Source organism: Barbatula barbatula (assembly GCF_947034865.1).
Source record: "Barbatula barbatula genome assembly, chromosome: 2".
Lineage (NCBI taxonomy): Eukaryota > Metazoa > Chordata > Actinopteri > Cypriniformes > Nemacheilidae > Barbatula > Barbatula barbatula.
Window position 1 is genome coordinate 16749034 of NC_136767.1, and position 17285 is coordinate 16766318.

Here is a 17285-nt window from a genome sequence, read left to right on the forward strand (position 1 = left end):
ACTGTTGAGTAACTGATGCCTTGTTTGCAGACACGTTGATAATAAACCTGTGGTATCTCACCACAGGTTTATTACCAATGTGTCTCGAACAAGGCACACGGACATAATGTCTAGGTTGAGAGAACATTGAGGCAGTCACAGTTGTACAGTGCTGAAAACTGTGTGTTACATGTCCTGAACAGATCAGCTGTGTGTGTGTTCTGGCATAGAAGCTGTGTAGATCCTGACACGTAACTCAATCCTCACCGAGCTTCATAACATCTGATTTGACTTAGTAGTCAAACTGCTTTTCTTATTTTGAGGTTCAGTTATTAATGGTTGCTTATGCTTAATGGCAAACAACCAAACAATGTGGTGAAAGGTTGCTTGTGTTTGAATTTCTCGGCCATGGTTGCTTTCTTCAGTAAAACAGTGTGAGTGTGTATATAGAGATATTTATAGGGTTCAGTTGAAGATGCTTTATCTCTTGTTGATGTTCTTAATAAACATTCATGTGGTTTCTTTGTTTTCGGTGTTGTCTCCAGAATACTCGCTTGCTGTGCAGAAGTTTTCTCAGACTCTTCAGTCGTTCCAGTTCGATTTCATCGGTGACACTCTGACTGATGACGAGATGAACATCGGTGAGTCTGGTTCTGATTGGTCTGAATCTCATCGGGTCTTAACCTGATTGGATAATTGCTGTGTTTAAAACACGATTGTTGTATGTTTGTTTACATTTGTGTGCAGGCATACATGCATTGGTGTCTGTAGCCATTGCAGCACGTTTTGCATATTCGTTCATGTATTGCATTTGACTCATACATGTTGTTTGCCTTGACAGCCGAGTCCTTTCGTGAGTTCGCTGGTTTGCTGCAAGACGTGGAAGAGGGCAGAATGATGCTGGTTGGTGGAATGCATTTCTTTCAGTGCCATTTCAAACAGTAGTCAATCATAATCCAAGCTCATATACAAACAAAATGTATACTTCTCATTTATGTCGATCATTAACAATCCGCAAGTTTCCTGGGACTGAGGGCCAATTAAACATGTTTTATTGAGATGTTTGTGTTGTAAAACCCAGTTATTGGGTTTATGAGCTCCCAAACCAAGTGTGCGGTGCTTGTGTATATTTTGTATTAAAATGACTGTTTACTCATATTTCCTTGAGGTGCTTTCTTATCAGTAACATCTAATGTACGATATCATCCTGTACAACTGGAAACTCTGGATTTAGAAAGTATGCCTTCTTCATTCCTTAAGAGGTGCACAAAACATGCTCAAGAATGTTTTTCATGTTGCCATCTTATGTAATCTTTCATGTAGGGCTCTGAGAATTTGAATTGACTTTGGCACGATTTTTTGCTGTATATTATTTCAGCAATAGATCCTATTAGTTAAATCTATATAAATAACTACATTTAGAAATCTTTTGCATTGGAATCAGCTTTGAACTAGTCAAATGAATCATTTGAGCCGACTTGAATTTCATAATCCAAGCATGTTAACCAGTTTCTCTCGAAACTATTTACACAGTTAATTATGTGTTGCAGGTTCAAATGTCTCCTCTGGCTCCTTTTCTGTTCACTTCTATTAGCAGGATGCTAACCCAAACCGTCCGCTTCATTGTGACTGGATTGTAGCTGGATTTTCTATTGCAGAGCCAGTAAAAGATATTTGGGAACACAACATTCACTTAACCATCGCCTCTCATGTTTTGTTTTACTTTTCTGTTTCACTTACAGGTTCAGAATGCCTGTGACTTACTTATCAAACCTCTGGAAAAGTTTAGAAAAGAACAGATTGGAGTCACAAAAGTAAGTCTTATACACACAAACACAGTAAGACATAGGAAGGTGAAGTTTTAGTATCTCCAAAGTGTCACATGACTACATACTGTACAGAGGCCTACCCACAGCAACATTTTATTGCTTAGATACTTCAGTTCTCAGTTGGGTTTACAGCCATTGACCTTATCACAAGTAGAAATTCCTGTTTACATGCAGTAACAAGCAGACTGTGGTGCCTGAATCAATATGATAAGTGTTTACTCCCTTTCAAAACCCTACGTTGGCTGACACAGCACTAAGATGTTGTCACATTTTTGCCGAAGGAGATAATATATTTAGAAAACTCACTCTGTAGAGCAGTTTGTACGTTTAGGGCTAGAAACAACGTGGTGAATTCCATGCAGGGGGACCCACGCAATAGATCCTCCAAAAGAGTACACACTGGACCTTTAATTACCATTTGGAGCAAATCTGAGAGAACGTGAAATGTAAATCTCAGTTCAAACTCTAAATAAGGTACAAGTGTAATAGCACACAGGTAAATAAGGATGAAATACACTACTCCAGAGACATTGAAATACAATTTTGTCTGGGGAGTAATAAGAATATAGATCTATGAATATAAAACATGTCCGCCAATTCCTTCAAATGTTAAAACATGCAGTTATTTCACCAACTGTAAAGCAAATGTGTTTGGGACACATTGAAATGATTGGGCTGCAGTGCTGTGTTTGGAACTATTGGTCGAATGTGAGTTGATATTTATTTTTGAGCCACACTGGAACAGTGTCAACTACCGGAGGATCCATGGAAAAACAATTAATTTAACAGAGATTGAGGAAGAATTACAGGGCTATCGTGGTTAAAGAAGGAAAGGGAGATCATTTGTTGGAAATAATACATGGAAAGTTTCAAAATTCAAAATATTTTTTGGACTCCTTCCACGCCAACACGCTTTAGTGAACATTACTGAGCTTTTCATTTCAGCTGTTTTTCATTGTGGCCAGAGATTGTTGGTTGTAAGGAACCAGTTACAAGTCTAAAAGCTTTATAGCCTCTGTTTTTATTAAGAAACGGTTTCCAACCAAAAGGTTTTTTAAGTTCATCTCACACTTTCCTGCTGTTGGAACGCTTCTTTCAAATCAATGAGTTTTGTATGTGTGTGTTGCAGGACAGACGAAAGAAGTTTGAGAAGGAGAGCGAGCGGTATTACTCTCAGCTGGACAAACATGTAAATCTGTCCTCCAAGAAAAAAGAGACGCAGCTACACGAGGTAAAGAAAGAGCCAAAGCGATTATCAAGATCACATTTTGAAACCTGTTTCACTAACAGTGGCTTTAGTCACACTTGGTTATGTTCTCTAATGCCTTCAGTAATGCGCAGAAACGTTTTGAACATAATAAATGGGTGTGTCCAAACTTTTGACTGGTGGTGTAAATTCAAAACAAATCCCATTATTAAGCATTCTTTTGTATGCATCTTTATGTATGCATGTTTGTTGTAGGCGGATGAACAGTTGGACAAGGAGCGTCAGGCGTTTTACGAGTCATCTGTTGAATATGTCTACCAGATCCAACAGGTTCAAGACAGGAAGAAGTTTGACGTGGTGGAGCCCGTGCGTGTTCATTTCCTTTTCTTTTAGCCTATAGACACGGTTCTGTTTTATATACCTTTATGTGTTTTGTAGTTACAAATGGTTTTATTGTGTGTGTAGAAGGCATGTAGAGATGCATGGGTGGATCGTTGTCCTTATAGGGGTGTGTCCATGTGTGATTTACAGGTATTGGCGTTTCTGCAGAGCATCCTCACGCTGAACAATCTGACCGTGGAGATGACACATGACTTCCTTCCTTATAAACAGGAGCTTCAGCTCAGTCTGCAGAATGTGAGAACTTCACTTGTCAAAACTGATTTGGTCATGAACAGACACATGCTCTGTTGGTTTATCTTTTTTAAAAACAAATGGCTTATTTATTGCCGGGTTAACACAATAAACCAGAAACCAACAAGGAAACGATCAAACTTTGGTCGCCCGTAAAACTTCCATGTATTATGTTTAGCACTTCCCACAAGGGTACGTCCCAAGTGTTGTTTTTCTTATTTTTGTGATGGATTGCTCTTGTTGCTGTAGACCCGTAACCACTTTGAGAGCACCAGAGAGGAGATGGAAGAGCTTATGAAGAGGATGAAACAGTCGTCTCAGATCTGTATTAGGCACGGCCAGCAGTCGACTATGGAAGGATACCTCTATGTGCAAGAGAAATGTGAGTCCTCTTTCACTTCTGCAATCCACTGCCTGTCAAATACCACAGACAACATTTCAACTTGTTCATCCTAGACGTCATCCCTGTTGACTCATTAACAGGAGCACATCCCCCTCCATGTCCCTTCAGTATCTGAGTTTACTGGTCATAAAATGTGTTGAAACATTACAAATTTCTTCTGAAAGAAAGAGCAGTGATTGTTTATAAAAGTATGTAGATGGAAACATTTAAAACAGGACAAATCGAGAGTTGTGGTTACTTCTAATGAACACAGAGAAAGATATTTGGAAGAATGCTTATACCTATACAGATCTTGCCCCCTTACAGCAAACAGTTCTGGGGCACCTTTGACAACCATTGTATTTTTTTCTTACTATGGAAGTCATTAGGGGGCAAAATCTGTCTCTATAAGCATTCTTCCAAATATCTTTCTCTGTATTCATCAGAAAAAGGAGATTTGGAACAACTTGAAGGTGAGTAAATGATGACAGAATTAATATTTTTGGGTGAAGTATCCCTTAAACCCTGTATCAAAGCATATGTTATACTTACTGAATGAAATACAGACGACTCTTGTTCTCTCTCTCGCTCTCGCTCTCTCTCTTTGCAGGGGCTTTGGGTGTAACCTGGGTGAAGTATTATTGTAAATACTTCAAGGACAACAAGAGATTAGTTATGGTGCCAATGGAGCAAAAAACAGGAACCAAACAGGTGGAATATATTATTATTAATAAGAGTGAATGAAAAACAAACAGAGTATTTGTCCTTTTCTATTACGTTTCATCTCTGTCTTTTTCTTTCTCAGACCACAAGTCAGCTGACACTGAAGTCCTGTGTACGCCGCAAAACTGATTCTATTGATAAACGCTTCTGTATTGAAATTGAGACCAACGAAAGGTGAATATCAGCATTAGTCTTCTGTCCATAACTGTTTACAGCCAAACCTTTTCTATTATTTTCAATTTAGACTAAAGTATATTGTTATTGGTACATTTGTAATAAATGTGTGTCCAGTCATGTCCAGAACAGACTCGCTGGAAAATGTGCATGTCTTAGTTTATTCAAATATGCACATGTACACAATAGAAATGCATCATACAGAATAAAGACCAAACCATAATATGAACTTCAATTATAAAGTATTGTGTATGTAAGTGTGGCCAAGGATATTTGCTTATTTTCAGGACTGTGCGCCCAACTCCAGGTATTTGTACACAAATTTTAAGCTTATCATATTTCTTTTTTGTTTTTAGGTGCACCCCTGTCCTACTCCAGGCTATTTCTGAGACCAACAGGAAGCAATGGATGGAGGCCATGGATGGAAAAGAACCAGTGAGTTTAACATTGTCACACCTCTTTTAAGACCTTTCAGTTCTGATGGTTTTTATTTACCAAAATGTTTCTGTTTGTTTCAGATTTATCATTCTCCGATTCAAAAGCAGGCTGAGAGTAAGTACAACTTTACTTTGATGTCTAAAAAGCTAGGAATATATATATATATATATATATATTTAATAATGATCAAAAATTACCCTTATTTGTTATTATTTATGACGTTAAGCTCTGTCCATCTCTGGCTTGTTCATTATTATCAAAAGGGGCTATATGAGATTTCAGCCAAGATTTAGGAAATGTACTGTAGAGGGATATAGTGATGCTTGATAATTACTTTAATCATATACAAGATCATACCCTATCCTATTACATGTAAATATAACGGTTCCACACGTGTAAAGCACCATAGAAATACTGTGATACCATTTTTGGACAAACAGATATATATGCAATACAGCAAGGATGGCAAAACGGGAGAGACTATCTAAAAATAGAATTGCTTTGTAAAAAAACTGCTTCATAGATTCAGAAAGTGAAATACGTGCAAGCGTCTGCAAAACAAGGTGTAATTACACCATAAATAGTGTCCAGTAACCTATTGAGAAATGCATACAGGGGTGATGAACAGTCTTCATTATATGTAATATTCTTCCTTGTTTCTTTTATCCCCAGTGGAGCTGAATGACCTGGGCTTCAAGTTCGTCCGAAAATGCATTAACTTTGTGGAAACAAAAGGTGATTTTCATTTCTTTGACACTTCAGAATATCAGGAACATGACTTACCCTTGTAGTTTCTGGAAACGTATCAACCACGTAATAAAGTTACTCAGGGTTACCTGCGCAGCTTTAGAGCCCCCCGCGGGACTTTTAATATGAGCTGCGCGCTGTTTACGCACTCCATGGCCACCATATGCTGAACCTGCACGCTTTAATAAACTAGTGTGAAAGACGAGCAGAACGTCACCATTTGCTGTTTTGTTCCTCGAACGCGACCGGCAGAGGGCAGCAGTGCATCGTGCGCTCACGTGTGTGTCCTGGCTGAGAGCCAACTGTAAATAGAAAACATTCATTTCCAGAATGTGTTTGTTCTGCTGAAGCGCTGCTGATGTGGCCATAAAACCTATAACGCACACAGTAAAACACACCAAACATACCGATTTTCATCGACAAATTAAAAGGAAAGCACCGATATCAATTGATGGCAGAGCTTATTTCTTCTGTGAAGATTGTGGGACAAAAGCTCTGTTTTGTTCTCCAAAGCAGTTAGCACACTAGATTCCCCTACAGTTAAACAGTGAAATGATTCAAGTGAAGAGCTAATCTATTCTCACTAATAAGCGTGCATAAACCGTAACGCTGACTGAGGGGGAAAACACTAACGGTCGTGATTGAAGTGCTGATGTATGTGTTCGCCGGTCTCTGAATTTGCCGTTACTCAGATTTCCCCCCAGAAGTTTAAGAGCGGCCCTGTCGTCAGGAACAACGTGGTGTACGTTAACGATCAGTAATCTCTGGCAAGCCGTGGGTCGGGGGTTATTGTACAGCTAATGACGGCCGAGCGCGAACTGAGCGTTGGCCAGGTCCACCGCTGCTCTGTCGTTTTTCGGTAGAGCTGTACTTTTCCACTGCAGGACACTCCCCCGTTTCTTCTCCCTCATGCCAGGTTCTCCCATTTTCTCAGTCCATAAATCATTCTTTCTGTTTCTTTTTCGCTCTCTTTTCGTTTGCTCTTTTCTCTTTCTTTCTGGTAGGGCTGACTCAGGAAGGGGTCTACAGGACTGTGGGCAGCAACATCCAAGTACAGAAACTTCTGAATGCCTTCTTTGGTGAGAAAATGACCAGATGAACATCTGCCTTGTGTGTGTGCGTCTGTGTAAAACATGCCAGCATGGTACTCGCACACTTGTCAATCCCTCTTACGGACAGATTTGCTCATTAAGTTTTATACAATCATCGTTGGATGCAGAAAAGTGAAAAGTCAAAACCTCAGAACTGTTGAAAGCTATTAAACACGATTTATACACACAATTACAAGCAAAAACACAAGCGACTTTTATCCGCTGTCAAGTAGCTTTTCATATTTAATGTAGACATTAAATTTAATCACTCATAATTTCTCGTCCTAACTCATTGTGGCATGTCAAATATCTGGTGGGAGCTTTGTTCGTTTTTTGATGTACCATAGCAATGGGACAGCCAGGAAACCTAAGCAGAGACATGCGTCCATGAGAGCGACCTTGAGCTGTTACACACTCCCTGACACACAGCCCCCATATTGAACAACAACAACCAGCTGAGGAAGGTCATTCATCTCTCTCTTTCTCTCTTTGTCTTCATCTGTCCTGCTTTTGGCTCCTTCGGCAGACCCGAAGTGTCCAGGTGATGTAGATTTCAATGCGAATGACATGGACATTAAGACCATCACTAGTGCCTTGAAATTCTCTTTGCGGTAAGTTAAGCACCCACGTATACGTAAATGAGATTTGTACACTTAAAGTGATAGTTCACCCAAAACTGAAAATTCACACCTGTATGAACCATTTCAAACCTGTATGACTTTCTTACTTTGCCAAGCACAAAAGAAGACATTTTTAAAAAATGTGTTAGTCGGCACCCATTGACAACATTCTTCAAAATATATGTTTTGTGTTTTGAAAATAGAAACTCATACAGGTGTGAAATGACAAGAGGGTGAGTAAATGATGTCAATTTTCATTTTCGGGTGAACTGAGCAACATTGACAATTGATTGTGAATGAGAAATTGAATTTATAAACAAGAAAACACACAATGCATACTCTGTGAATAGTGCAGCAAATATTGCAGCGTTATTATGAAATATATCAGCACTCCTATTATAAGTGCTAGTACTAGATACATCTCTTCAAAAGCTGCTCGTCCAATCCGATTAGATGATCTGAAATAACTGTTATATTTATTTTTTGCAGAAGTCTCAGTGAACCGCTCATGACCTACGGACTGCATGGGGAACTGATTTTAGCAGCAAGTATGACAGCAGACACACAGTCTCATCCACAGCAGTACACGCGCACCCACATACCCATCTTTACACACACTTTTTTGTGTTTACTGTATGTGTTTTCCATCTGTTATGGGTCACTTTAGTTCAGCAAGCTGAAGTGCAGCTGTAAAAGAGGAAAAAACGCGGCCGCATATGCAAATGTTTACTCTTTTCATACTGTACGTGATTTATTTTTACCATAGTTGGGTGTAAAATGTTCCAATCATAAGTACCAGCTGTTTAAGTTATTTTCTGTGCTTCTGCGTATAGAAAAGATGGTGGAAAGAGATATTAGACAGTTTCACAAATGTGCAATAAAGAGAATATCTCTGAAATGGTTAGAAATGTAGACCATATTGCAATACGTTAAGAGGCACCTCCTGTTTAAGGTTTTTTAATGCTTCATAAACATTAGAACAAAATAGAACCCAATAAAAATGTTACACAAACATTTTAAAGACTTTCAAGATTTTAGAGACGTATTAATATTCCCTGGAAAAGAACAACTATATAACACTCACAATTCAAATTATTGAAGCTGTCACTTATTACATGTTTACGCTGTTGCGCGGACCTTTATTTATAACACTTAACTGTACACTACAAATCACTAATCTACACCATATATGTGCTTTGATGATTATAACAGGAGGATTCTGTTTGAGTTGTGTCACCGTGTATTGGGAGGTGCATTGTCTACATTGCAAACAAGTAGCACGATGTTGTGGGAATCAAAAAGGGTTCTAAACCTATGCTTTTTGGCTTTCAGAAGCCTCTTTATGAGTGTCAGGCAATGTTTTAGCACTCACTTTCATGCGCCATCTCGAGCAGAAGTGAAACATAAAAAACACAGCTGAAACAAAATGCTGTAATGATGAGTTAATGGTGAATAGTGTGGTCGTAATACTGATTTGTTAATATTGATCTGTTTATATAGTTAATATATGTTTCTTTTTTTGTGTTTTCGGATTATAACAGAGACCAATTTGCATCTCTTAATGAGATTTTATTGGTTTTAATTGTTGCCTTTGATTTACATTAATGAAATACAAAATAATACGACTTGAGTTTGATAAATGGATGTGGAAAATATTAGAGAATAAAATGATTTCGGTGTGTTGTAATAAGATGAAGCAGAACCACAGTGGTAGGCTTGCTGGTGAAATATTATTATATAGTATCAGTCAAAGGTTTAGAGTCACTCATTCTTTAATATTTTTCCTCACATTTAAAACTAATAGTAAACTTAACACAATTATTGAATGTATTAGCTGATGAGAACTATCTATGAACAATACTTCTGCAGCATTTATTTATCTTAGTTTATGGTCAGTACAGTTTTATACTTAAATTGTATTGACATTAACTAACATACATTAACAAGGAAACATATTCGTATTGTTAGTTTAAATTAATGCATATACTAATGTTAATAAATACGTTACTGTAAAGTGGTATCACTATCACATGTCACAAATGAAACTATGGGAACTATTTTCTTACAAAAAACATTCTTACAAATCAAATGTTTTAGTATTTCCAAAGTAACAAACCTTTGCCCAGAAGTTGTAAAAATGTCATGAGATTTTATCAGCCAGATTTTTTAGGTTCCACCATGGAAAGCGCTTTAACCAGTATTGAGAGAGTTACCGCTGTTTTTTCCTGGCTGTTTTGCTTCATTTTTTTAATTTTCACTTTTGTTTTTATCATTTGTTGGCACAATTACACAAAACTACATTCAAGCGTATAACTTTAGATCAAAAGGTTTTACTATGATCACTATAAACATTTCAGTCGTGAACCTTTTGACTGTTTTGATATTGGTGAACTTCTGTCCAACAGAAAGAGAAAAAAAAATGGACACATTACAGTTCATTAATGTAACATTAGGTTGTTTAACTTGTCAAACAAGGAAAATGTTCATATAGATGCCTTCTGAGATTTATATTAACTCTCAGACAATTGGAAGTCGATCTGATTCGTAGTATTTCTGTAAGCATTCTGTAATGATGTCATTATTGTGTGTGTGAGTGAGTGCGCGTCCAGCTTTGAGCGTTTTCCTCGAATCGTGCTGTGTTCTAATCCTGCCGATACCTAATAAGATTAGAAGCCATTAAAGCAGCTTTGATTATTATAGCTTGTCTGCGTAGCTACGCTCAGATTACACGTAACTAAACTAACCCAGCACAGAGGAATGGCCTACACCTGCCGAAGGATTAACGGCTCGCTTTAATGCGCTTTAACCGCACGGGCCCGAATCTTATCATGCCTTTGATCTCGTGCGGTCACAGCTGGTCGTGGTTTCTTTTTTATTTCGAAAAGATGTTGAGTGGCTTCATTTGACCCCTTCGAACCTGAAGAAGCTACACTGGCCCGCAGCTCCTCCTAACACTGCTCAATGGAGTTCCCAAGTACACGCTCGATTTCCACTTGACTGAACTTCTATAAAGTAACCGCTGTTATGGTAAGCCAGAGGCTGTGTGCTCAGATAAAACTGTGTTTATCCCAGATTTCACAATCAATGTGTCTCTACTGATCCTTTTAGGATTTTACAAGTTATCTTTGGACAAGTCTAAAGACGTTCGGCAGACTGCCGTACTATGTCAGCCGGAGAAAAACAAACAAATTTGCACTTCTAGAAACCACTAGTTTGCTAACACGAGCAAATGGCTCTATTAGCTCTAACAGCTCTATTAGTTTTCGAGTAGATGGAGCGGTGCACCGACATGTACTGTCTGCTGTATTCAATCCTTTCCACGTAGTACAGTGTAATGAGAGACAGGTGAACTGGTATTCCATAATGGGCGACGCTAAAAATCTGACAGCAAATATGTTAATGATGTGTTTCGGGAATCTAAAGTGCGTGTATGTGTGTGTTTGACTTTTTCAGAGTCAGAGAATCAGGACTATCGGTTAGGGGCGGTCCACGCTCTTGTTTACAAACTTCCAGAGCGGAACAGAGAGATGCTGGAACTGCTAATCAAACACCTGGTCAGGTAAAACACACAGAGGCATGCATGCGTGCACAAGAGCGCGAGCGCTCCGAATGCGGTTTTCGAACCGGTACCCAGTTCGTTTGAGTGTACCTCTATAATTATATATTTGAGCTGTGTTTTGGTTAATGACAACAGGTTGCGTGTGAAAAAACTCTGCCGGCGCTGAGAATAAAAACCTGCTTTGCTGTATAGTGTATAGCTCCATGTGTCGTGTGTGAGAGTCCGGCATACCCATATATACAGTACACGAGCACAAAGTCACAAACTTGGATAGACATCCTAAATTGAAATATCTATAAGTATAGATCAGCACATAACACTGGTAGACAGTAGTACATGAGAGGCCATTTAGCAGATAATTGTAAAAAAGTGACTTGTGGTACAATCATTACTTGGACAGCATCCCCTGAGGTCATAATGTCATGAGCTTATGTCTGTTTCCTACTGGATGCGCAAGCAGAGTGTTTTTGGTGCTTATGCTGGACAGAGGCGGAGCGTCTAAATCGTGACAGACCGGCAGCGGTTGCAAGCGCAAGGCGGTGTACCACCGACACAACGATTGCAAATTCACAAACTAATTTGTTTCAATCCCAATGTTTTGGCGCTTTACTGTGAGTTATACAGATAAAAAGCTGCTGTATCTTATCTGTTGCTCGATTTAATAAAGATAAAGATTCACTGAAGAGTGATTGACAGCACAATGCGATCGTGTTCCCCTCCAGCATATACAATATACGCATATAGGGCAGTCGTGGCTTAATGGTTAGAGAGTCGGACTCGTGACCAGAAAGTTGCCAGTCTGATCCTCAGGGCCGGCAGGTAACGACTGAGGTGCCATTTGACACCGTGTGACGTGTGAAACAGACCCTTACCGCTACACTTGGATCAAAACAGCAACCTTGGGTACCAGAGGAGAAATTTAGTCTGTATGCTTTTTGTGTGTAATTCTTTAGCGTATGCAGCTACAGTGGTGAAAATCGGATGACGGTGTCAAACATGGCCGTAATATTTGGCCCAACTCTCATGAGAGCGGAGGAGGAGACAGTGGCGGCCATGTTGGATATAAAGTTCCAGAACATCGTCATGGAGATCCTCATCGAGGACTACAGCAAGGTCAGAGATGCCCGTGTTTTGATGATCAGGGAACAGTTCATCTGCATTTGTGAAAAGCAAAATGAGAGCACTTTTATGTTTGAAATAGACTGAATAGATGACTGTTAAGTGCACATATTTTTGATGTGCTTTGCTTTGTGTTTCATGCCTTGTGTTTGATGCTGTCAGATCTTCAGAGGTCCTCCAGAAGAAACCATGCCGCCTCCTGTTCCGCCTCCGAGGGTGACGCCACGAAGACGGCAGCCAATCACAATCTCGAAACGTCCGCCTCATCTTTACCCTGCTCTTCAGCCTCCTATTTTTGAGAGTAAATAGTCTTCGTCATCGTAGCCATCATCGTCATCATCATTCATACCTTTTTACTGCTTCATTAATGATCATCAGTAGATTCTTGTGAAAGTGAATTATTTGTCATTTATGTGCTTCAGACTTTTTTTTAAGATCTATATGGAGCCCAGATCAAACATACTGTATTATGTACTTTCTAGATTTTTATATGGTGCCATTTTATATTAATCAGTATTTTCTTTTTTCGGCCTTCAGTACTTTTTGGCTTTTACCTGTTTTTGTGAAAAGCCTTTTTTGTGCTTAAGACTAAAATACAGTACACACACCCAAACATCAGAGTATTCAGCAACACACACACACACATAACAGCTGATCAGGTTTCATATGTTTTGGAAGGGACCTCGGACTGGATATGTTTCTCCTTAAGTGCTTTTTCTTTAAATGAGGAAAATATGCTCAAACCTCTCAGACTTCCCTGTCACACACTCGCACACATTCCAGCCAGTTTAGAAGCCCTTTCATGCACATTGTGTATTGTATGATTAAATCTGCAGGATCAGGGCGTGTGTATGCGTCCGCGTCCGTGTGTGTGTGTGTGTGTTTGTCTGCCCTGATAAATGTTTGTTCTCTGACATGTTGTCCTCCCCTCATTGTAAGTAGTGTTATGTAGTGTTTAACAACAGTCAAGCTAATAGTACACTCACTAGAGCATGAAAACTAAACGACTACCTGCCCTTCAGCACTAAATGTGTGCGCGTACTTGTATGTCTGCATGCGTGTGTATGAGTGTTGGTATGCCGCCATTGTGTGTGTCCCATGTCTGCTACCCGATGTGTTTGCTTGCATGTGTTTACGAGTCTCTCTCTCAGTCTGTTTTCAATCGCCTTTTGGACTTCTTTCCTTTAATAAGCCTTTTTCATTATTAACATCTGAGCTATTTTTTCCTCCTCTTGATCAAAAACGAATGTGCTCATCAATCCATTAATATGTCTCTCTTGTTTGAGTATTAATTAAGTTAAGCTCATTAAAGCATGCATGCTGGATCCTCACTTTGCTTGTTCTCTTAAGTAGAATAAAAATGTCCTTATGTTGTGTTTTTTTGAAAGCATGAATCTGAAAAGATCATATCTTCTCTTTTCCTGTTTGTTGGATTGGACGGTGGAGGGATTTGTGTGTGTGTGAGAGAGAGAGAGAGAGAGAGAGAGAGAGAGATCAGAAAGCCACCTGTTGAGTTTAAATGGATCTTAGACTGTAAGTACGTTGGTGCATGTATATGAATATTTTTGTATTTTTGTTGAGAATACAAACAGTCACGCATGCACGTGTGTGTCAAAATGAAGGCTTTTTCATGCAAATGTGTTCATGTCCAGTTTGGCTAGCTCACACACAGCTGGTTGTTTTGACTGATGCTGTTTGTGTGTAGATTCACACACACACACACACACACACAGCTGTGTTCTACACTTATGTCCTTGATTCTCACATGGCCATAGACCAATATTTGATATGAGACCAGTTTTATCAATTCACACACTAAACCAGACTCAACCCATAGTGTAAACAAATAAACGTACAACTCAGGGGAAATTTCATTCATAAATTTCACTCATTTACATAAAGTCTGTTTCAGTATTCATAATTATGCTAATCCATTCTCAGACTCACTAATGTTTCCCGAACAAAAAAGACTGAAACACGTTTTTAGTGACCTTTTCCTGCAAGAACCTCCATTGTTAGACAGAAGCATCAATGAAGGCAGTAGTAAACCATAATTCTGCTCTTATTTAATCACTCAATAAAGCCAAAGGTTAAAGCCACAGTTAGCTTTTACCATGCTCATTAAAGGAATCACAAAATGTCATCTTCATAAACAGATAAGGAAAATGAGCTAAAAGCATAATGCATTCAACAAGAAGAGATCCATTCTGCTGAAGTGAACATGTGTGTGAAGCACGTATAACAAACACACCGTGTTTGGCTTGAGCAGTTCTTTGCTACCACAGACACTTTTAATTTTAGTTTACAGCTCCCATTATGCTTTCTGACCGTGTTGAAGCTATTACTAGCAAATGACTCACTTTGGATAATTTGTAATTTGATTTTGACTAGTTTGGATTTTTCTTAAACCTTTATTGGCTCGTATTTCTCGTCTTGTGGAAATAAAAGAGAACCGAGAGCCCGATGAGCTGTACACTTTATTTATTTATCACAGACTTCCTCCTTAAGCCAAAACTACAGGAACAGGAAATGTAAAATCTTAACGACACCCCCGATAAAATCTTCCCACAGGGGAAACGTTTGAGAGCAATTGTGTTCCTGACCCACTAGACGTTAAAGTTAAAGTAGTGTTTTAACTCCAATTCACCGACTCTGTGCTTCACAGGACGAGAACAAAACGGTGCCACCCACAACGGTGGGGAACCCGACAGAGATACCAGCCTCATCAACCCAATTCCTCATCAGAGAACCAAACTGGTACCTCCTTCCGTCTCTCCTCCATCAGTCCCACTCTCTCCAACATCTCGGAAGCCTAAACCTGCTCTACGGCCCTTGGATTGCGACGTTTCCAAACTAGAGGTCAGGATACAAGAGAGTCAGAGGCAGGACGGCTCGGAGACGACCAACGGGGAATCGGGCGCGATGGTTAACCGTGCTCAGTCTTTCCAGGGGAGGAGGCCGCAGCTAAAAGGGACAACCGGTAACCAAACAACAGGCATGATCAAACTTTCCATCACTCGGTGTGACATGAATGGAGGTCAAAATGTGGAATTAACGGAGTGGTTCACTTTCAAAATGAAAATTCACCCTCTTGTCATTTCAAACCTGTACGTCTTTCTTCTGCAGAACACAAAAGAAGATATTTGGAAGAATGTTGTTAACTGGCCCCCATTCACTTCATTGGCTTTGTGTCCATACAATAGAAGTGAATGCTGTTCTGTTACCAACATTTTGAAAAATATCTTCTCATGTGTTCTGCAGGTACAGGTTTGAAATGACAAGAGGGTGTGTAAATGATGACAGAACTTTCATTTTGAAAGTGAACTACTCCTTTAAATGACTGCTTTGTATTATGTAATAATGCTGGCATTTAAAGTATGGATAATAAGCAAGTGGGCCACACACACACAATAGTTATGATGTGTGAGTGAGTCAGTACAATGCTGGTAACAGGTGTGCATGCGTGTGTGTGTAACAGGAGAGGCTCAGGGGCAAAAGGGACGGTCTTTCTCAGAGAAAAGTTCCATCTGCCGGCCACCCACTCGTCCGCCAGACCCGCCCTCTCGATTCCCCGTGAAACCTCAGAATGAAGAGACAGCGGCCTCGTAGTGAGTAAACATCCGTTACTATAAACCGCAGCTCACTTTGATGCTAGTCTTGATTTATTCAGATGCTTTTTTGTCAGCACTCGTGTTTTGAAATGTTGTTTTCTGTGGTATTTCATTTCAGCCCTGAAAGTCCAATTTCATTATCGTGATGTGAACTGTGTTCTTGTATTCAGATAAACACTGATAAATCAAGAAATATGTTGAGAGCGCATAGCACACAATCCATCCTTACGGTTTTATAGAGTGCGCCAATGATGCCTACCAGCTTCACACTGTATTCAAGTGTGATTTTGGCACATTTATCTAGGCAGATTTGCTCTGAATTGTTCCGGTTATTTGCGAGACACCTGTCTACTGTAATTTTCAAGGAGTGCCAGAGATTCTCTGATGAAATGAGAAGTTTAACTGGGTGATTGCGAGACATTTTACTTTTTTGTTCCTCTGCGATGTCGGGGATCATCGACCTGCTGAAGGATTAATTTTCTCCCAGGCTTTGCATCAGATACCCTGTACTTTTCTGTATTTTTCACTTTCTATTATTCCTTCCACCCTATGAAGATAGCACAGTACCTCCTGGTGATAAAGAGTCGTCCGACATGATGCTTCAACATAGGGATGGTGTTTATGACGTGTGGGCATAACACTTTAGGTTTAAAAGCCCAAGATTTTTCCTACATGCTACTGGATCGCTTGCGTATTGGCTCCGACTCCAGGCTTTCTGTCACATGGTGGTTTTCTGAGCAATGACTCCTGCTGCCATCTTTTCATACAAGCCAATGATAATGCATAACTCATGAAATTGTTGGCCGGCCCGTGTTTGTGAACGACCGAGCTCTGAAGGGTCGCCAGCTTCTCCTTTGCAGAGTTTTGAGGGACGACCTTTTCTAGACAGTGTCAGGGTGGCTCGATAGTCCCATCAACCCTGGATACAGTTTTATATCTTTTTCCGAGATGTATGCATTTGTTTAACTTTAGCTCAGAATCAGGAATGCTCTTAAATCGTCATTTTCACAGCAGTCCTTAAGATTTGCAACAAGACTAATGATCCCCTAGCTGTGGGGTTTTTATCCTGAAAATGCTACAGTTATTTTAATGATTCACAGGTAGAGGTCAATTAAGCTGCATTTGCCTCATTAACGCAATTGTTTACCATTTGTGTTAACTTTAACCATCTGC

At 39.5% G+C, this 17285-nt stretch overlaps 1 protein-coding gene across 2 annotated transcripts in view; it reads left to right on the plus strand.

The window, feature by feature from the left end:
- The window catches only part of ophn1 (oligophrenin 1), a 28564-nt gene that overhangs the window by 5518 nt on the left and 5761 nt on the right, over positions 1–17285 (plus strand). Inside the window, exons 2-21 of one of the 2 annotated variants that reach the window (XM_079451244.1) lie at positions 525–620; positions 821–882; positions 1722–1793; positions 2938–3039; positions 3271–3381; positions 3547–3651; positions 3898–4030; positions 4641–4741; positions 4836–4927; positions 5284–5362; positions 5446–5479; positions 6038–6100; positions 7117–7191; positions 7730–7814; positions 8313–8371; positions 11277–11382; positions 12336–12495; positions 12664–12802; positions 15167–15496; positions 15980–16109. In XM_079451244.1, the coding sequence (XP_079307370.1) occupies positions 525–620; positions 821–882; positions 1722–1793; positions 2938–3039; positions 3271–3381; positions 3547–3651; positions 3898–4030; positions 4641–4741; positions 4836–4927; positions 5284–5362; positions 5446–5479; positions 6038–6100; positions 7117–7191; positions 7730–7814; positions 8313–8371; positions 11277–11382; positions 12336–12495; positions 12664–12802; positions 15167–15496; positions 15980–16109 (2134 nt within the window). The remainder of the gene's footprint in view (positions 1–524; positions 621–820; positions 883–1721; positions 1794–2937; positions 3040–3270; positions 3382–3546; positions 3652–3897; positions 4031–4640; positions 4742–4835; positions 4928–5283; positions 5363–5445; positions 5480–6037; positions 6101–7116; positions 7192–7729; positions 7815–8312; positions 8372–11276; positions 11383–12335; positions 12496–12663; positions 12803–15166; positions 15497–15979; positions 16110–17285) is intronic. The other variant, XM_079451245.1, reaches the window with a different exon arrangement.